Below are 23,233 nucleotides of genomic sequence, written 5' to 3'. Positions count from 1 at the left end.
GAACAATGAAAGGGCGACAGTCACCGGAATCTCCGGAGAATCGCTCTGGAGATGCCAGACGAGGCGGTGGATCATGGAGTGGCACATGGTCAGCTGGAGCAGTTAGTGCGTGAGCAACAGCAGAAGGCTGAGGGGATGAACCAGCTTCCAGGTGAGCGAGGACACGGTGCAGCTGTTCGGCAAGGTGATTCACCTGAGTATTGACGGAGGCTTGAAAGTTTTCCTGACGGCCTGTCAGTTCCCTCACCCCCAGGTTGATGGCGCCCAGCTGCTCCTCATGCTGGTGTAGTCTCGTTCCTTGAGCTTGCAGAGCTATCTTCACTGTCTCTGAATCCGCTGGGTTCATATTTTGGTCAGTTCGTACTGTTATGAACCGAGACACAGGACGCAGGACCCAAAAGCAGGACTCGGAGACAGTTGTCCAAAAATAGAATGTTCTTTAAGGCGCAAAAACATCGTTTTTCAAGTACTGGTCCATTTTGAGATTTTGTGCTATTTTGATTCTATAACATGTTTTCTTTCAGGCTTTTGGAAGGAAAACGTACAAAATACACATTTACAGATGTAACGCTTCATATCAGACGCCTACCCGTGCGGGTCCGTGATCGGCACGGGGCGGGCCCCTGCTGAAAAGGAAAACCCCCCCGCAGGACTTGATACGCCCCCTTGATAAAAAATGTAATTATAATGAAACCAGCTGCAATGGATCATGGATCCACCAGGGGGAGCCGTGAAAAGCTGCCACACTGGAACTCATGTGAAATAAACAGCTGATAGGTCTACAGGTATCTGATCGGATATTTGTTAAGATCCATATGTCACGGATAGGATCATATTCTGTGCTAAATAAGAGACATGTAATCATTTACAAAACATCACCATGTTTTTATTTAACAAAATATTGTTGTTTAATTCACGTAGGCCTAGGTGTAAGTACAAAACATCGCTATGTTTTTTCATCAGGAAATGCAGCCCGGCTCAAACATACAGCGATGTCCTCTCACAGTACCATGGAAAAGTGCAAGTGACCAGAGAGGAGTGATGATTGGTTAACGCGGGGTAACATTTCAGGGTAAGCCAATCAGAGACAGAGTTGGGCGGGTCTTGCCTTATGGGGAAAATACACAGACACACAAACACTTGCTAACACCAGTGTTGGGAAAGTTCACTTTCTACATGAACTAGTTCAGTTCACAGTTCACACATTTTAAAATGAACTAGTTCAGTTCATAGTTCATAATTCAAAATGTTGAACTAAAGTTCATGGTTTCAAAAATGAACTAATTTATAGTTCATAGTTCTTTTTTCAATACGTTGCTGCGAGCTATTATTTGTCTCCTGTACGATGTTAATGGGCCATTTCAATGTTTACAATATCCTCAGAGGGCCGTACAAGTTATTGACCTCTGCTTAAAAAAACTAAAATCACAGCCCATTCATTTCATTCTGTGCAAAGAAAAAGCAACCTCTTCATCCAGATATCTCACCATGACTCGCGTATGCATGCACGTGCAGGGTGTGGCGTGACCACCAAAACAGAAAGATAATTTATGGACACAAGATGTGTGCAAATGTATTTAGTTTCCTATCCATGTGAACATGATTTAAGTGGGGGGGACCTAACCTCCTCTAGAGGGGTCCGGGGGGCATGCTCCCCTGGGAAGATTTGTTGCACTTTGAGAGCAACATTAGGAGATCTATGGACACATCTCTCAACACCCAAACACAACTGTAAGCAGATTTTCTTTTAATTTATGGATATTTGACAAATCACTCCCCTTTCAAACTATATTCTTCTTTATTAATAACTGTCATATAGTATTTTATACCTGTTTACTTTATTCTCTTGTTTTTTTTATAACTATAATGATCATATAAAGATGTGCCTTTACCTCACTGGTTGTAGACAAAGCTTCTTATATTCGTTAGCATAGCTAGCTAACCAGATGCTAATGATAACAACACAGTTATTGACTGTATGACAGATGAGCAGATCGCCACTGGGCTTTCAACTAAAGACACAGACACTCAGAAACTGCGGCATGTGTATGGACTTTTCGGTACTGCAATTTCTGAAGTGCCGGAGCGGCGTTCTGGTGCTCTCCGTCAGAACTGCACCCCTGTCAGTCGAGACATATACCACGTGATGACACGTTAGGCTCGTGTTGTGTTCAAGGACCCTGACCTTGGCCAGGAAAAACAGGCACTCGCTTGTTTAATTTTTTTGCGGTCTAGATTTCTTTAATTTTTTTATTTTTTGCGTGTGTTTATAAATTACCTCGAGGGCCGTACCAAATTGTCTCGCGGGCCGTATACGGCCGGAGGCCGGAGGTTCTCCACCCCTGCCGTAGAGTCTGACTCTGAGCGAGTGCTGCTGCAGCTGCTCTCGGCTTCGTCCATACTAATTAATTAATTAATTCAATGCTCGCCGGTTCCGCGGTTCCACATTGTTTGTTGTGAGGAGTCTGATGTATTTAGTATATTTATATTTTAGTGCGACAGCCAGGGGTGACAGGCGCGTACGCATCACAGGCAGCTTGCTGTTGCCAGATTGGGCCTGTTTTGCCAGATTGGGCCATTATTTTGAAGCCTGTTTACGGTGTGTTTTAACTGGGTTTTCGGCTGAAAGGCATATGAAATCTGGCACACTTTTGAACGCCGTTATAATACAGTGCTGAGAATGAACGCACTTTTGAACGCCGTTATAGAGCGCTGAGAATGAACGCGTTCTCAATTACGTTCATCTAGAGGAAATACAGTACGTTCAGTTCACGTTCGCCCAAAATATGAACGCGTTCATGAACGATCGTTCATTGAACGCGTTCAGGTACATCACTGGCTAACACACACACAAACACGGCAACGCCCACCACCAGCACACACACTATGGCAGATGCAAGTATCAGCGAGAGCAGCAGCGCATTTACAACTTGGAGATATAACCACTATTTTCAATTTGTGGGGATAAAGGACGCACAAAATATTATGATCAAATGTAAACTGTGTACAGGACAGAAAGCATTGTCCACATCGAATAACAGCAATGCCAATCTCCTGGAGCACCTAACTAATGTACATGAGGCTATAAAACTAGTCGCCAAAGACCCCACCGTCTCAACCACCGGCAGTGACCCAGATGGAGCAACACCATCTAAACAGCCAAAAAACGATTTTTTTAAATCGCCACATGTCACCCAGAGTCAACTAAACAGATTGATTGCTGAAAATAGTTTGTTTGTCTTCGGTGTCAGTCTGACAGTTTATTATTTATCTAATTGTTACTGCTAGAGTGTAGTTCTTGTTTAATTGTTACACTGCCAACATAGTGTAATTGTTGTTAATGTGTACACTGTGGTGATTGACATTATTCACCCACGGATCTATGGGTTGAGGTATTGTTCTGCACGGACATTTTAGTGAACCGGACTTCCTGTTTCCGCCGGTCTTCGCTTCCCGGAAATGAAGTTGTGTACAATGGTTTTCTGATGCTAAATAAAAGTCTAGCTTGTACCTTTGATACCCCGCCTCCGACTCCCATCTCTCGACACCACAACACTGCCAAAAGAGTGTTGTTGTTTTTCAAATAAAATCAAGTTTTATTTATATAGCACATTTATAAACGATTTTTGGTCGAGCATATAATAAAAATAGCCTACAGTAGAGACACTTTACAGCAAATACAACAGCACAGATTGTCTTAGTTTTTATTTCATATTGCACTACTTATAACTTGATTGTTGAGACTACAATAAAGATGCCTGCTTTATTGTTATTGCACAGATTACAGATTGCAGTTTAGCTTCTAACGGTGCAACAAGCAGTACAGTGAAAAGTAATGTACACAATCTACAGAATAAAATATAGAATGAATTGAATGATGAATAAACAGTGAGCTTGGGTATGAATACACTAGCAGCCTGTGAGCAGTATTAACAGTGTGTATGAATATGCTAAGATATATAAAGTATGAAAACGGTAAGCAGTGCAAGTATAGTATAAAATATATGGATATTAATTTCATGATAAACATTGTGGAACAATGATGAAAAATGTGAATGTAAGTGGCGACGTAAAACTGACACAAAACAACAACCAACAAAAATCTTTTGAGAAGCCCCCACCCCCCATGTTGCCTGTGCTGTATGCTGCAAACTCTTTGTTTAAAACTAATTGGCCATCGGAATGTGTAGAGTAAGTCTCCCAAGCACATTCCACAGCTCCCCCCTCCCTCCTGTGATCTTCCAACCCCCAGTCTGTAGGTTTGTGTTTGCATATTTCAGAGTTAATTTTGGCAGCTGTTTTTGATTTAGTCTTAGTCTTTAGACGAAAATGGTTATTAGTTTTAGTCACATTTTAGTCATTCTATCCTTCGTAGTTTTAGTCTAGTTTTAGTCGACGAAAACTCAAGATGTTTTAGTCAACTTTTAGTCGATGGAAAATTACTTTTTAGTCAACTTTTAGTCAAAATGTGTCTCTATACTCTCTGAACGCTCAGTCCCCGGCAGATCTCTGTGTCCGCTGCAGCATGTCTGTTAGGCCCCGCCCCCCGCACACAGAGAGACACAGGGAGATCTCTCTTCTGGAGTGAAGAGAGCGGAAATAATGATATTGCAAGTTAGAAACGTAAGATGCATTTTGACAGACAAGATGGACAATTGGGGGGAAATATGCTGCATTTTGAATGTCCGATAGTCCACCATTAACACCTTAGTCCCGTCTCGTCTCGTCAACGCAAACTAAATATACATTTCGTCATAGTTTTCGTTATCAAGAATCTATTTTAGCTCGTCAGCATCTCGTCTTAGTCATGTAAAAAAGGTTGTTGACGAACATTTTTCGTCATAGTTTTCGTTGACGAAATTAACACTGACATATTTAAACTGTCGCACTTTCTGTTGTTTCTGTTGGAAAGCTGTGTCTCTCCTGCACAATCTCATCCGATCCAAATATGGTCATTTCCTTTGTATCAGCAACCCATCGTGAAAGCACAAAGGGGTCTTAAACCAAGAAACGAAATCTCATTGGCTGGTGTCAATTTCTGACAACGTGATTCGTTCAGATGCGTCACGCGGTGTGCTAATACACTTCCTGGTTAGCTTTCCGCTAGAAATTGAAATCTCAAAATGGCAAAAGAACGGCGAAAAAAACGTTCACAGAGAAGACGACAACAATTGTCACTTGCACGAAGCAAGGTTATACAAAAAACAAATGACCCCGAACATGAAATACCTTCACGGAGTGCGTCGAGGCACAAGCTATCATCCAAAGAACAGAAGGGTTTAGCTAGCGCCTCACTGCAATCTTTAAAGGTTGTTTTCTCAAAATGAGTTTTTCCTCCTACTCTGAGTTCGAAATTTCAACTTCAGTAGCACGTTCATACACCGAACCTTCCAGTTATATTCCTATCAATATTATGAAGGCTTTTACAGAATGGTTTGTTCATATATCATTCATAGCCTGAATTATACAACATTGTATACCTAAATTGATATTTTAGGGCTGTTGACAGTATTTTCTGATTTAAACTGAGGAACAAATAAACACCTATATATAGGTGAGGGGGATGGGCACAGGTGAAAACAATCAGGGCAGGGCCAAGCAATCTCACGGGCGGGAAACACACAAAGGCAGGAAATGTGGGATCTGGAATGAGAGGAAAGATTACTTTCAAAATAAAAACAGGAAGTGACAAGATCAAAACACAAAACTAGAGTAAAACATAACTAAACCTAACATATCTGTCGAGTCAAAACAGCCTGTTTATCTCTGCTATGAGCCTTTGACATTTCTGCTCCGTCTCCTCATCCATGAACTCGCGAGATTAGTTTAGAAGAAAAGGGACGTTTGATTTATTTTTCTGTCCTCTTGTAATGCAGAGATAAGAAGACCTAAAGTAACTGGATCATTTTGCGCTTAGTAACTGTAATGTTATTACTGCTGAACCTATGCGTTACACTACTGCGTTACAGACACATGTAATCTGAATATTGTAACCCTGTTACTTTGTAGCCTGTTACTTTGTAGCCTGTAACCATGTGTGGGCAGCACCTGTTCTTAAAGTGACTTCATATCCAGCTCAGGCCCAGTGATTACACACTGTTAGGACTGAAATCAAAGCTACAAAGATGCATTTCAGAAAAAAAAAATATGAATCCAATCCAATAAGTCTGAAGGTCCACCAATACATCTTTGGTGAGACTCTGAGGATCAGCATTACACTAACACTAGCTCCACTGCTCATTTTCATTCCCAGCGCACACACCCACCCCCACACACACACACCCAAAATGAGTTGCTGTCATCAGTATGCTAGACATCCACTCTCTTTCCCTTCTGTCTTTTTCACTTGCTCAGTCTGTCTCTCTCCTCCCTTCTTTTTTCTCTCACTCTCTCCATCCCTCTCAATGCTACGGTAAAATGTTGATCAGTGTGCGTGTCACATCCTCTCTTTCCCAACAGAGTCCCAGTGAGTCTCTGCATGCTCTCTCACACATATACACACACACACACACACACACACACACACACACACACACACACACACACACACACACACACACACACACACACACACACACACACACACACACACACACACACACACACACACACACACACACACACACACACACACACACACACACACACACACACACACAGCCAGCATCTCTCACATTGTGTGTATAATCATGTTACTGGTTGCTTTCTTGCAGCTGTCAATCCAAGTGACAGTAGCTCAAGGTCACACAGACATATATTTAAAAAAAAAATGCTGAGCTGTATGATGCGTTCAGGGGCCTAAAATTCTTCAACTTGGTTAGACCCACACAGTTCATTTTAGGATTCTAACAGAGACTCTCTAACAGAGACTCATATGGCTACACAATTAATTGTAGGATTCTAACAGAGACCCTGAAGTAAGAGCTACCAAAGACAAGATAGATATCAAATACATCATGGTGAATAATGGATAAATGTTTAACAGACATATACTGTATACAACATTTCAATTTGAAAAAAAGCGAACATACAGCTTTGGTTCTAAATAGCTCACTATATGAAAACCTGATGACATTCATATAAATTGTATGTGATATTCTCACACAGCTGTAATCATCATAGTGTCACTTAAGTTGAAAGACCTCGCACTACAGTCTCCGGCATTTCTGGCTGTATCAAGATTTTCAAGACTGATACTTGCGTCCCTCACCAGGGGCCTCATTTATAAAGCTTTGCGTATATGATTCACGTGGGAAGGTGGCGTACGTAGGACAAAGCAAGTAAATACGCACACAAATATCCCGATTTTTAAACACTGCGCACGCATGTCTTACGCCGGTTTCCCTTTATAAATCACAATCAACTCAAAATGCGGCGCAGCTTTTGCAGGCTTCACGTAACGCCCATATTTGCCTATAAATAGTCAAATAAACGTCCCGTATTAATATTCATTCAGAATGACTGCAGGAAGAAGTTTGCAGGAAATGACGACAGAACAGCTAAAAAAGACATTTCACACAGAGTCAGATTTTGGTTCTTTTGGGGAGGTCGAGATAAATCATATTGTTTGGTGGATGCAGTTTGAACCAGAGTAGCAGCATGAAGGTCGGATCGTCACCAAAATAAATAAAGAAGTGGTCCGAAAAAGGTTAATGATAGGAATGTCCCGATCACCTTTTTTTGCTCCCGATCCGATTCCGATCATTTGATTTTGACAATCTGCCGATACCGATTTTTCCCGATCCGATCTTTATGCAATGCATTAAGAGAAAAAAAAGGTAACAGATAACGGCTGGTCATCCAACGCGATGAATTCAGCCATCATGGCTGTTATTGTTTGGCCTTTTCACTGTTCTGGGGCAGTTTCTCTTTCCTTTTGAAAGTCTCTGAAAGTGTGGGTTGTTTCAGTGCCGTTACCTGAGTGGCCGCTGTGTACTCGTCGTGTTGTTGTTGGTGTTTGTTTCTCAGGTAGCGTATTAGATTGGTCGTGTTGAACGTAGCTCTGTTCTTTCCACCACGCGGAACCTCTGCCTTGCAAACATTGCATCTGGCTGTTACACTGCCTTCGCTTTCAATTTTATAATACTTCCAAACTCCTGACATTTCTCTGTCCCGACTCCCGAGTCACCAGCTGAACGTAGCCTCTCGTTAGCTTACTGCTACTATTAGACACTGCGCCCACTCTGTTGCCAGATTTCAGAGAAATAAGCAACCAGGTCTATGAAAACAAGCCCAAAGAAAGCAACACATACATGATGTTGTGTAATTTTAAACCAAAACAAAGGCCTCAGGATGACTTTAAGACGCGAACATGGTAATTTTTGTTTTGTAACATTAAATAAAATAATAAAAATATTTTGTTAAAAAAATTTAAAAAATCCCGATCCCCGATTTGTTTCTCCCGATTCCGATCTTTTGAAAATAACGTGATCGGCTCCGATCCCCGATCACGTGATCGGATCGGGACATCTCTAGTTAATGACAAAATACACATAACCTTCCTCAGGCAGTGTGTCAGTGTGTTTGTGCCGGGGACAGGAGACCCCCCCCTGTAGAGAAACTGTAAGAAATTATTGGGGGATCCCTCCGGAGTTATGACGACTGGATCTGAATTTTTTATTTGTTTTTGGTGGTTTGTGTCCCAGCTGTCAATCAGCTGTGTGCAGCGTCTCCACTGCAGCCTGTGCATCTCAAGTCAAAAGTCAAAAAGTCAAAGTCAGCTTTATTGTCAAGAATTCTACATGTTGTACATCCAGAAATATCGAAATATCGTTTCTCGAGGTCCTACAGTGTGACATATATACATCAAACAACAACAAAAAAACAAAAAGGGCCTAGATAACCGGGGTATACAGTTTAAAATGTTAATAATATGTTAAAGTGTTTCAGCGGAGATGGCAGAAAAGTGACTGGTGCTGGATGAGGATGAGGAACCCCCCTGCAGCAACTCTATCCACCAGTTAGAGGAAATAAAACAAATGTGTTGTGTTATATCAGCTGTACAATTTACCAAATATATGGTGTTCTTTTTGCATACCTCCTGTGTTTTATGAGCGACTTATCAAGTCTTGGCAAACGGCATAAAACATGATTAAACATGATAGTATCTAATATCTATACAATCTATGGAAATTCAAAACGGCCTCAGTTTAGATGTAATTATGTCCTTCTGCTTACCGCATCATTTATGAGAATACATTTCATAACATTAAGAGAATTCGAGGTGGATATTTATTTATTTCTCAAAGTTATGTTTTTGTGTGCACTGAGGAGTCTCAAACAGGTGTTTAATCATTTTAAGATTGGCTTTAATCCATTTTTGCAAATGAATTCTTCATATATGATAAATGAGAGGTAACATTTTATTTATGGTATTATTTTCACATATTTCTCTCCATTCTTCCTTCTGCCAACGGCGTCGCAGTTTCTCTTCTCTCCTGTTTGTGTGCGTACACATGGGTCAGAGTGTCCGTGGAGGACCGCACATTTTCCCGTCAAGTTTGTTTTTTATAAATCATCTTTTGAGCGTACGCCACGTTTATAAATGAGGCCCCAGGTGATATTTGTAATGTAGCTTTCGACCCCTCAAACTCTTCTGCAGGATAAGAGTTCACATTTAATGCGGAAACAGTGGCTCTTAATAAGACATGAGATATTGCATATCGGTTCTTCCAGGATAGACTTTGTAACCTGCAAAGAAGATTGTATCATCTGTTGAGACGTTGACGGACTGGAGCGTTGAGAGTTCCCTTTCATTGAACAGAGCTAAACAAAATGAAATAAAGATTACTAATATGGCTACTTTAAGGGAACGTTTGAAGTCAAACTGCAATTGAGAAGCTAGCATGGCGATAAACTTGTTGATTAAGTAAGTCAGGACAGTGTTCCAGCAAGAACCCTACCAGGAGCATCTAAATGGAATCAGCCTTGTTTTATTTGTTTACTATTAACGCCATCATACATGTTACACTGTCCATGTTTACATGTTTGCAGGTAGAAACACCTGCTAAAATTAAAAGCATGTAAGTGAAACAGTAAAAACTAGTCAAGATTGGTTTCAACTCTTAGGACTCATCTGGTTCAAAGCCTCGATCAGACCCCCAAGCAAGCAAATCCAAGTAGTACAATCATAACATTACATGTTAAATGTAGGGCTGTCAAGTTAACGCGTTAATAACGCGTTAACGCAAAAAAAATGTAAGCCACTAATTATTGTAACGCGATTAACGCATGTGTATTTTTTTTCGTCGGCCACCCCGTAGTTTTAGAACGCATCTAGTTTAAAATACCATCTACAAGCTGATGCTGACAGCCCCGCTCCTGCCGTCCGCTTGTGGCAGACCACACTTCCACGCTCACCGGCAGGCACCGACTGGCCATCTGGAGGACCGGGAGGGTGTGTGTGTGTGTGGCCCGAGCAAGCGAGAAAGAGACCTTACGTGTATTGTTGTTGTTAGCATCTGGTGCTAGCTAGCTGCGCTAACGGATATACAACCCAGTCTCACGGCATTTCGTGTTCACCAACACGATTTGTAATCTATTGATTCGTGTTCACCAACACGATTTTCCCCTTTTTTCGTGTTGCACAGCACGAGTTTAAAAGCAATGTATTTCTACTGGTAATGTGTTTCGTGCCTGCAGGCTGCAGCACGTCTTTTTCTCCGGTCGGGTCGTGGAAGACTGGAAGCTGTGTGGTTCAAAACATGTTCTTACTCAATATCAAGCCACAGTTATTGCTTTTATTTTAAATCGTATAATTTCGGACTTTTGTTGTCGTCTGTGAGGAAAATAAATGGGACTCAGAGCCTCAGGATACTGAAATCTGTATTTTTTAAATCTTTTTTTCCTTCTAATTTGTTATTCTTTTCAAAATAACACACTGTTATTTACTCACCAATAACACACAATTACCCTTTCTTTTATTTATTGGTTTAATTCCATAATCTCGGGCTTTTTTGGCATCCGTCAGGACCTGAATTTCAAAATAAATATAACCGGAAACAGACGTAGGCATTTCGAGCGATTACCCAAGATCCTCAGCTATGGTTTTAAGCTCGCTGATTGGATGTGTTAGCCGCAATGCATGCTGGGATTTGGTGTTTATATTATATGAAATCCGGAAAACATTTTTAAAAGAATAAAATAATACTTAATTCCGAGTGTTCTTGCTTTTCTCTTTGAAAGTCATCACATAACGGCATTGTAATACACGGTTCGGCTGCATTACATATTACAGATCTGCCGTAGTTCTTTATTTAGAGAGCCCTGATGAGAAGACCTTTGGAAAAACTGGAAGAAATGCCGCCGAAACTGAATACTTGACGTGGATCATAATTATATCAACAATTAAACAACATCTTCAATTTCTCTTCACACAATACGTCTCCTTGCAGTATCAACACTAATTCGGCTGACTTCTACATTTGATCTAATTCATAGATAGGTTATATTTACACCATAACGGTGCACAGCTGATAGAAAAGGACTGTAGTTTTTAAAGATATTACTGATTTTCTTTGAATGTAAGAATGTAAATACTGAGTCTGAAATAGTATAGCAATATGCTGTAAAATGATGTGAAAGCATGCATAAAACTATACATCTTCAGATGTTGTACATACACACTAATAATACAAAGTTATTATGGCTGTGTGTACCTTGTGTGCACCTCCTAGTGGTTAAAGCACGTTATTGAATTATTGTTTTTATGTGTTATATTTGATTAAATTTTTTTTAAGAGTACATACTTTCATAGGGGGAAAGTATAAATATAGAAATATAGAATATAAAAAATCAAGAAGATACTATAAGTGATCTCTACAATAAAACAGTTTAGTGCAGGATGTACACATATATTAATAGGAGGAGGTGCAAAACAGAAAAACGGATTAACCTTTATTTAAACATTAAATAACAGATTAAGGTCAGATTAGGACATGTGCATAATATGACAGTTTAATGGTGGAGGTACACACATATTGATAGATGTTTTGTAATGCACTGTTGAGGAACCTGTGACCCAAGTTTTTCATTCATTGCATAACTACACCGTAGTTGTGTATATGATATGTCAATAAACCTTTGAAAATCTTGAAAGGGATGTGCAAAATAGCCATAATATACAGTCTTTAATTAACTATTAGTAGAGAATAACGAGTAATGAATATACTTTATTACTTGTTTCCATTCATGTCAATTGCAGATACATGTTTAGTCTTCTCAAGCACCAACTATCAAATATCTCTCCTGATTGTTGGCACTTGACAATCACCTTACCTGAATTTTACTCAGGTGTAACTAAAGTCTGATTTAAGGGTTGTTTATATTTCACATAATTAATCAGAATCTGCAAAGTAACTCAAATAAATGCAGTGGAGTAAAAATACCAGGTTAACCTCTGAATTGTAGTGGAGTAGAATTACAAAGTAGCAATGAGCTGTCATGTGGGTATATATTAATGTTGCGCATTATGGACACAAGCGATTTTCACCCATTTATTAATTATATGTTTTACATTTGATAACACCAATGTGTTTAATACTGGCAACTTCTAATTGTGGGAAAAACGAAAACGTTCAGTAGAGACGTCCCATAGAACATTTTGCGAAACACAATAGCCAGCATGTGTAGTTCTGGGGGGGTGTTCGATTCCAGTTTTGGATAGTCTGGCGACTGGCGTGGTTTCGTTCCATTTCACACAGCTGTTTGACGCTCTGCGTAACCTTACGGGGACTGTAGTCCTAAACGATAGCTGGGGATTATGGGTAGTGTAGTGTCTTCGGCCATCCTAAACTCAGAAATGTTGACAATCGCAATGATGCTCGAAATGTCCCTTTTAGGCCTACGTCTGTATCCGGTTATTTTTATTTTGAAATTCAGTTCCTGACGGACGCCAAAAAAGCCCGGGATTATGGAATTAAACCAATAAATAAAAGCAAGGATAATTGTGTGTTATTGGTGAGTAAATAACAGTGTGTTATTTTGAAAAGAATAACAAATTAGAAGGAAAAAATATTTAAAAATACAGATTTCAGTATCCTGAGGCTCTGAGCCCCATTTATTTTCCTCACAGACGGCAACAAAAGTCAGAAATTATACGATTTAAAATAAAAGCAATAACTGTGGCTTGATATTGAGTAAGAACATGTTTTTATGAACCACACAGCTTCCGGTCTTCCACGACTCGACCGGAGAAAAAGACGTGCTGCAGGCACGAAACACATTACCAGTAGAAATACATTGCTTTTAAAATCGTGCTGTGCAACACGAAAAAAAGGGACAAATCGTGATGCTGAACACAAATCAATAGATTAAAAATCGTGTTGGTGAACACGAAATGCCGTGAGACTGGGTTGGGATATAACTGCGGTCAACTCAGCCGTCTCTCGCATTTGCTTGGTCAAATGAGCAGCGCTCCATTTTTGAGTGCGCGATTAATAGCGTCTTTACGGTAATCGCCGAGAAGCAGGGCTGACGGTAGTACACGAGCTGATGTTATATTTGATCAATCAATCAATGATATTTGATGAGGAATAAAATGATTTTTAGCCATAAGTTCTTAATAAAATTGGCACTGTTGGACTCAGTACTTGTTAGACTACTACCACAAATACAAGGAAGTACTTTTACTGTGTACTATTTGAGTAATACTCTGTCAAACTCCCCTCCAGAGAACAATAATGCATGTTTTCTGCCATCTTTGATGAGAGATACAATTATTTTTTGCCATAAGTTCTCAGTGAAAGTGGTAGCCTACTGCTGGACAGAGTACTACTTCGACTACTGCCAAAAGTACAATCAAGTACTTGTTTCGTGTACTTTTTGAGTAATATCCCGTCAAACTCCCCTCCAGAGTACAATGATATATGTTTTATGCCATCTTTGATGAGAGATAACATGATTTTTTGCCATAGGTTCTCAGTGAAAGTGGTACTGCTGGACAGAGTACTACTTGGACTACTGCCAGAAGTACACACAAGTACAATCAAGTACCTCTATCGTGTACTTTTTGAGTAATACCCTGTCAAACTCCCCTCCAGAGTACAATAATGTATGTTTTATGCCATCTTTGATGAGAGATAAAATGATTGTTTGCCATAAGTTCTCAGTGTAAGTGGTACTGCTGTACAGAGTACTACATGGACTACTGCCATCAAGTACTTTTATCGTGTACCTTTTGAGTAATACCCCGTCAAACTCCCCTCCAGAGTACAATAATGTATGTTTTATGCCATCTTTGATGAGAGATAAAATGATTTTTTCGCCATAAGTTCTCAGTGAAAATAGTACTGCTGGACAGAGTACTACTTGGAGTACGACCACAAGTACAATAAAGTACTTTTATAGTGTACTTTTTGAGTAATACCCCGTCAAACTCCCCTCCAGAGTACAATAATGTATGTTTTATGCCATCTTTGATGAGAGATAACATGGGTTTTTGCCATAAGTTCTCAATGAAAGTGGTACTGCTGGACAGAGTACTACTTGGACTACTGCCACAAGTACAATCAAGTACTTTTATCCTGTACCTTTTGAGTAATACCCCGTCAAACTCCCCTCCAGAGTACAATAATGTATGTTTTCTGCCATCTTTGATGAGAGATACAATTATTTTTTGCCATAAGTTCTCAGTGAAAGTGGTACTGCTGGACAGAGTACTACTTGGACTACTGCCACAAGTACAATCAAGTATTGTATCGTGTACCTTTTGAGTAATACCCCGTCAAACCACTCCAGAGTACAATAATGTATGTTTTCTGCCATCTTTGATGAGAGATAAATATTTTTTCCATAAGTTCTCAGTGAAAGTGGTATGCTGCGACAGAGTACTATTTCGACTACTGCCAAACAAGTACAATCAAGTACTTTTATCCTGTACCTTTTGAGTAATACCCCGTCAAACTCCCCTCCAGAGTACAATAATGTATGTTTTATGCCATCTTTGATGAGAGATACAATTATTTTTTGACATAAGTTCTCAGTGAAAGTGGTACTGCTGGACAGAGTACTACTTGGACTACTGCCACAAGTACAATCAAGTACTTTTATCGTGTACTTTTTGAGTAATACCCCGTCAAACTCCCCTCCAGAGTACAATAATGTATGTTTTATGCCATCTTTGATGAGAGATAACATGGGTTTTTTCCATAAGTTCTCAGTGAAAGTGGTACTGCTGGACAGAGTACTACTTGGACTACTGCCACAAGTACAATCAAGTACTTTTATCGTGTACCTTTTGAGTAATACCCCGTCAAACTCCCCTCCAGAGTACAATAATGTATGTTTTCTGCCATCTTTGATGAGAGATCAAATCATTTTTTGCCATAAATTCTCAGTGAAAGTGGTACTGCTGGACAGAGTACTACTTTGACTACTGCCAAAAGTACAATCGAGTACTTTTATCGCGTACTTTTTGAGTAATACCCCGTCAAACTCCCCTCCAGAGTACAATAATGTATGTTTTATGCCATCTTTGATGAGAGATAACATGATTTTTTGCCATAAGTTCTCAGTGAAAGTGGTACTGCTGGACGGAGTACTACTTGGACTACTGCCACAAGTACAATCAAGTACTTCTATTGTGTACTTTTTGAGTAATACCCCGTCAAACTCCCCTCCAGAGTACAATAATGTATGTTTTCTGCCATCTTTGATGAGAGATAAAATGATTTTTTGCCATAAGTTCTCAGTGAAAGTGGTACTGCTGGACAGAGTACTACTTGGAGTAGTATTTTAATCGACTGACAGCCCTAGTTAAATGTTTTCTCTCTTCTGGTCTTTCGGTTATATGATTTCAAAGTTAAAGTAGTCATAAAACACAAAGAAGAAAACCGATGAGAAACAGGAAGTAGAGGTGGAGGTGTCTAAACTAATGACTAGCTGTGATCGTGATTGGAGAAAACAAAAGTACCGTATCCCCTTAACTAATTAAATGGAATAGATCAATTCACTATGTCATGTCTGCGACTGTTTTCTGAGTAATCATTCAGTTTCTTCCATCACACCAATAGACACTTCTGCTAACATAACTCTGCTCTCCTTTCATGTAGCTGCTTTGAAGACGATGAGCCTCCATGTGTCGAGCAGATCGAGTATTCCACAGACTGGCCCTTGTATAATGGCACTGATCTGGACTCAGATGTCAACAGCAACATGGCCCGTGCTGACGAAAAGGAGGAGGACAACGATGAAGGACACAGGGGGGGAATGGCCAATCGCAGCAATGGCCAATCGCAGCAGTCAATGAAGAGCTATCTATTCCCTCACCCGATGAGACAGACCTCCAGCGAGAAGAGAAGCATGTGTAACAGTGTGAGCGCCAATGGACAGATCATGAGTTAAATCATTATTTCTACATGTTTTTTACAACTTCTCTACAAAAGCTCTTCTTACACCAGCTGGCTAAATGATTCATACAAACTAAAAACAGAAGATTGGAATAATACGTCAAATCTCTTTCAACCTTAAAATACAGTGAGACTTTATATAGAAACAAAACACGGCACTACACAAATTCCTGGTTCACTCATCTCACAAGAGTTATACGTTTCTTCCTCTTGTTCACTAGCTGTGTCTGTTCTCCCACTTTGTCTTGCTTTTTGTGGTTTAATTCTGTGGGTTTATTTAAACCAACCAGGGAGATTTGGTTAACTTGAACCTGCTCACTCATACGCACAACTGTTCTTACTACTAAGTCCTCACGTGTACCTGTTAACCGTTGCTTTGATCTTATTATCAAACGTAGGAAAGATCATTAATTAAGTATTGAGACTATGTTGAATTGGACAAAGTGCCTCACACTTATCTGGCAAGGCTTTATTTTCTGATCTCTGACAACTCTATCCTTGGCTTACTGGGGCTGACATGGATTATAGCTGGTGCTAGCTAGTCGTGGTGTGTGCCTGCGAGATGTTACTCCCCCTAGATTGGTATCAAGGTCATGAACACTGACATTGGGTAACATACAACGTAGCTGGAGATGCAAGTCAAATGTTGTAGGTAATCAGAATCTAATTAGGGTTTATTGCCAATAGGTTTTGGGTTATAGTACCCCATTACATGTACGCATGCCTACGGAGCTAATTGGGGTTAAAGTATCCTGCCCAAGGACACTTTTAACATTTTGATTGCAGGGGCGGGGATCATCTACTCAATGCTGCTTAACAGTGACCAACTGTACATCTCCTGCAGACAAGGCTATGCTAATACTATCGCTAACAGGCCTGCTATCAGGAGACCCTGGGACCTCTTGAATTAAGTCAGCAGAGATGATTTGTGGTTTTAAAAGAGAGTAACTATCTGCGACAGTGGAGCAATTACACAAAATATCAAAGCGCAGTTAGTATGGTTAGGTTAAGCTCAAAGGCTAGGCTAGGCGTATGACCACTGAGGAAACTTTAAGAGACATTTAGTGGAGATTATTCATCCCCCACTGAGCTTGATACCTCTGGGTTCTGCTCAGTCCAGATCCAGATCCGGATGCAGTTTCAAAAAGTCCTAGAGGGACTTCAGCTTCAAAATTATTCAATAAGAATTGGTTATGAGGGCTCAGGATAGTCTTAATGGTGTGGACTGGTCTCATGCAGCTAACAATTAACATGAAAGCCATTAATTTAAGGAACATACATACTATCTTTTTTTTCTTAAAATAATATCTCCAGTTTCTAATATTCAACACATTGGCAGATGTTTCTCATCTTTAAAAAAATAAATGGCAAATCTTAGAATTGTTGTGTTTTAAATATTGTGTTTTTTAGTCATTGTGTGGGGAAACAAATAAATGAAAGTGTGTTCTTAATATTTAGTAGTATTATATTACCGTATTAAAAAACAAACACCTTGTTAACCACAAACACTTTAGATAATCTCTTGTTTAAAAAAATAAGGTGGTTTATTTCTGTCTGTATACTATTTAGATTAAAACATTTAAACAGCACTTCAACATAATTTTTCTATATCATAGATGAAATTGTGCATTCAATATGTAAACTACAGTGTAGGGTGTTGCCTTGGTTTCTGATCGGTTTGAACAATGTTGTTGTATGGATATGTTTTTCATCTAGATGTTCAAAGATTTCAAAATGTTCAGTGACACATGTAACATTTGAGGCTTGTAGAATAAAGGTGTTTGTTTTCAGAACATTAAATGTTGAACAAAGAAATATATCATGTTTTGTCCATTATTCTTTGTTTTATCCTTGCTCATTAAGCCCCTTGAGTCACCACAAAGCAATAGAATACAAGTAAGTAAACTATTCATTATGGGACTTTTCTTAATCTTGATAATATCCTTTAGTGTGATTCTGATTGTATGTCATCTTCATCCTGGGCTTTTCTATCTTTTTTTTATGAAGTTATGCAAGGTGTCTGAAGCACATTTATCAAAAGCACACAGGAGAGTGTTTAGTATCGCCATTACTTTCCAGGAAACAATAACAAAAATCGAACTATAACGTCATCTGCTTAGGCTACTTTTGAGATAATGTGTCTTATAATGCGTCAAGTAATGTAACATACTTTGTAAAAAGTATACAGAAAACTGTAGGCTTTCCACTTTTGACCAAAGAGCAAACCTTTATCTTTTCTCAAAATTATACAAAAGTATCTTAACAGTTCTAAATAATATTTTTCATAAATCATACTGTAACACAAACTGTTCCATCCTTATTGAAAATGTCTCCAACAGCTGGTGTGGGTTTTCTTCATATTAGAGAGAAGATCACGTTTGAAGTTGTGATCCAACCCAATGTTTAAAATCAGTGAGGATGTTGAAACTCCTGTAGTCTGAGCCTTCAGTCAGCACACTCTCAAAGACTGCCAAATATCTAGATGTAAAAAAAATGGAGCATAAACCCACATCAGAACACAGCGTTGATCATAAATTGTAAATACAAATTGTGTGCAGGCAAGAGAGCAGTTGGCTTCGTCTTAGATGTTCAGATAACGATTACGATACTTTTACTTGAGTAACATTTTGAATGCAGGTATTTTACTAGTAACAGAGTATTCCTAAACTCTGGTACTGCTACTTTTACTCAAATACATTCTGAGTACCTCTCCCACCTCTATTAGATTAAAGGCACTTTAGATATGGGCCTGTCGTTTTTGGTAAGGGATGGAACATGGTGGGGTTTCTTTAGGAGAGAGCCTGAACAACTACATGTTTTAATAGAAACCAGGCGTGGACCAAAAGACTGAAGACTGAACAGGGTCTGAGCCAGGCAGATTTTTAGGCACAGAAGTTGTTCAGGGTTGAAGTCCCTAAACGGACAAAGGTTTATTATTATTAAGATCAAACAAGACTTAAGAGTTGCATGAGTAGGAGAAAATAAGGAGCGTGGTGGATTTCCAGCCCTCCGAATCTTATGCTAGAAAGAACGTTTAGTGAGATACTAGGGGAAATTAATTAAACAAGTCTCATTTACTTCCAATATGACATAGCATTGTGTATCTAAGTAGTGGAGCAGAAAAACAATATCATCGTGAGAAGACAACCTTTCACTTGGGTATTTAAAATGATTTAATTTGACTTCTTCGCCCTCTGTTCTGCTGGTTAGCCCTCCTATTGTCATACTTCATATTCCTTGATATCAGATCACTCTTTAAAAGGCAGCATTCCTTATCAATAAGCCATATTTATATTCCAAGTGCTTTAGGATTGAAAATCAGTTCAAGATAGATTCTTACCCGAAGGTTATCTTATGGTGCATTTCCACTGCAGCGCGTAGCACGGTTTAAGCGTGCCGTGCCAAACCCGGCCCATTTTTTGTTGCGTTTCCACTAGGGGTAGTTCCAGCTAACGGGTACTGTTTCACAGTTTTTCTGGCTCTCCAAAAGCCAGGTTCTTTCCGGGCCAACAACCGGGCTGAGTATGCTAAACTAGTGAGAGAATCGCTGGCAAGGGGGCTACAACTACAACAAAATTAATATATTTTACCGTGATTTAATTGTAATACACGTTTAAAAAATGATGCCGACATACTGATACCGGTAAGTAAAAACCATGAATTAATGCTTTGACAAGTCTGCAGACAGACGGCAGGCGAAAAACCTTTTAAAATGCGTGTTTTCTGAATGGAGATCGGCTAAGCTAACTTTGTATATGCTCCGACCGTCTACACTCACAACAACGGCCTATACAGACATAAATAAACCAGCGACTGTATTCGCCATGACACAGACAGTCTGTGGTATGTACATTTTGTCTAGTTTCTGAACAGGTATGAGGAGCTGTGAGCTCTGAGTGCTAACAGCTAACTGCTGATGTTGGAGTTGTGTTTCGCATTGAAGATGACGTCACGGCTCCCGCTACACTGCGTTACTAGTTACTACCCCAGTTCCTAAACTGTAATGGAAACGCAGCATAAAGTGAGCCTGGCCTGCAAGGCCTAACTATACCTTACTAAGCCATGCAAGGCCCTGCAGTGGAAATGTGCCATTAGGTCCTAACTTGCATTGACTAAACCAAACCAAAGAGTTTGTGTGATTTCCCTTAACTATTCTGCGGCTACATAGTTCAGGACTGGAATTGCTAAAAACTGACAAACTTGAAGAAGAATGAATAAGTTGTCTCAAACTCTGATGAAGATGAAAGACGAGGGCTGACACTAAAAATTACCAAACAGACCATCCAGGACTATTTATGCCCCAGAGGCCCAGAGAGCGGAGGCATACACAGTGGGGCAAAAAGGTATTTAGTCAGCCACCAATTGTGCAAGTTCTCCCACTTAAAAAGATGAGAGAGGCCTGTAATTTTCATCCTAGGTATACCTCAACTATGAGAGACAAAATGAGAAAAGAAAAAAATCCAGAAAGCCACATTGTCTGATTTTTAAAGAATGTATTTGCAAATTATGGTGGAAAATAAGTATCTGGTCAATAACAAAAGTTCATCTCAATACTTTGTTATATACCCTTTGTTGGCAATGACAGAGGTCAAACGTTTTCTTTAAGTCTTCACAAGGTTTTCACACACTGTTGCTGGTATTTTGGCCCATTCCTCCATGAAGATCTCCTCTAGAGCGGTGATGTTTTGGGGCTGTCATTGGGCAACACGGACTTTCAACTCCCTCCAAAGATTTTCTATGGGGTTGAGATCTGGAGACTGGCTAGGCCACTCCAGGACCTTGAAATTCTTCTTACGAAGCCACTCCTTTGTTGCCCGGGCGGTGTGTTTGGGATCACTGTCATGCTGAAAGACCCAGCCACGTTTCATCTTCAATGCCCTTGCTGATGGAAGGAGGTTGTCACTCAAAAGCTCACGATACATGGCCCCATTCATTCTTTCCTTTACACGGATCAGTCGTCCTGGTCCCTTTGCAGAAAAACAGCCCCAACGCATGATGTTTCCACCCCCATGTTTCACAGTAGGTATGGTGTTCTTTGGATGCAACTCAGCATTCTTTCTCCTCCAAACACGTCTAGTTGAGTTTTTACCAAAAAGTTCTATTTTGGTTTCATCTGACCATATGACATTCTCCCAATCCTCTTCTGGATCATCTAAATGCTCTCTAGCAAACTTCAGACGGGCCTGGACATGTACTGGCTTAAGCAGGGGGACACGTCTGGCACTGCAGGATTTGAGTCCCTGGCGGCGTAGTGTGTTACTGATAGTTATTTTGGTCCCAGCTCTCTGCAGGTCATTGACTAGGTCCCCCCGTGTGGTTCTGGGATTTTTGCTCACCGTTCTTGTGATCATTTTGACCCCACGGGGTGAGATCTTGCGTGGAGCCCCAGATCGAGGGAGATTATCAGTGGATTTCTTCACACCAAGCTGCTTACCTATTGCAGATTCAGTCTTCCCCGCCTGGTGCAGGTCTACAATTGTGTTTCTGGTGTCCTTTGACAGCTCTTTGGTCTTGGCCATAGTGGAGTTTGGAGTGTGACAGTTTGAGGTTGTGGACAGGTGTCTTTTATACTGATAACGAGTACAAACAAGTGCCATTAATACAGTTAACGACTGGAGGACAGAGAAAGCTCTTAAAGAAGAAGTTACAGGTCTGTGAGAACCAGAAATCTTGTTTGTTTGTAGGTGACCAAATACTTATTTGACAGAGGAATTTACCAATTAATTCATTAAAAATCCTACAATGTGATTTCCTGGATTATTTCCCCCCATTCTGTCTCTCATAGTTGACGTGTACCTAGGATGACAATTACAGGCCTCTCTCATCTTTTTAAGTGGGAGAACTTGCACAATTGGTGGCTGACTAAATACTTTTTTGCCCCACTGTACCTCATTCACACCAACGCAACTCCGGTTCAAGCTCCGTGCTAGAGCTTTTCAGGTTCAGAACCTGTTCTTCGGTTTAGCTCCGGGCTCTTTTCACACCGCCCAGAGTCCGACTGGTGCTGCGTCATTGCGTCATCGTTTGAGTCATGACGTAACCGTTTGCGTACCTGCTTCATAAAGCCAAACCGTGCGGAAACCCCTCACAGCTCACACCGACAACAACAACAATGGCCGATTGTGCTCCAGCTTCCTCTGTACCTCTTCGGAAGACCAGATTCCCAGTAGGTAGCTGGTCTCTTCAGTGGACCACTGCTGCTTGTTAAGTTTCTCCATCGTTGTGTACAAACTGGATAAAACGCGGGCTTTTTGTTGTTGTTCAGGAGTTGATCCCGCCCCTGCCCCCGCCTCGACGTAAGCGTGACGTATGCGGTGCTTTTGCTCTAGCCGGACAATTTGTTGGTGCTTGAAACGAACCGGATTCCGGAGCTAAGAGGCTGCTCCGCTGCGGTATGAACAGGAAAACCTGGTGCTTTTCAAGCTCCAGCTCCGAACCGGCCCTGAAACACCGTTGGTGTGAATGAGGTATCAGTCATACCGCTCAGTCTGCAGTGGGATATCTTTAGCTGTAAAGCACCTACTGAGTTCTTAATCTCAACCCACTCTGGCTGGGAACATTCCACCAGGGGGGGCTGTTCAGTCTCAGAGCAGCAGAAGCAGAAACCTGCAGACGCACTAATGTCAGCATAGTTCTCCACAATCACAGAAAGCAACAGCTGCTGACACTTGAGCCACATCACAGCTAGATTTCTTTATTTGTAGCTCTCTTCTTTGTATGGTATATCTGTATAAACTGATCAGAGCTTTTTTATGAAAAAGCAACATAATTCTCAAAAATGATGGAAAAATACAATTCAGCTTGAGGCTGTTAATGATCCCTTTTTTGCCTTAAAATATTGTGTAAATTAATATTTTCTTCCTTTAAAGACATCTTTTGTAACAGAA

General features: G+C 40.3%; 1 protein-coding gene across 1 annotated transcript in view; it reads left to right on the top strand.

Annotated features, from left to right (window-relative positions):
• The window catches only part of LOC117447508 (cytosolic carboxypeptidase 4), a 181,147-nt gene extending 163,023 nt beyond the window's left edge, over positions 1–18,124 (top strand). The window contains 1 exon segment of the mRNA XM_034084216.1: positions 16,050–18,124. Coding sequence (XP_033940107.1) covers positions 16,050–16,341 — 292 coding nt within the window. The 3' untranslated portion in view covers positions 16,342–18,124.
• The last annotated feature ends 5,109 nt before the right edge of the window (positions 18,125–23,233 follow it).

Source organism: Pseudochaenichthys georgianus, chromosome 6, assembly GCF_902827115.2.
Source record: "Pseudochaenichthys georgianus chromosome 6, fPseGeo1.2, whole genome shotgun sequence".
Lineage (NCBI taxonomy): Eukaryota > Metazoa > Chordata > Actinopteri > Perciformes > Channichthyidae > Pseudochaenichthys > Pseudochaenichthys georgianus.
This window is presented reverse-complemented; position numbering and strand designations above follow the sequence as displayed.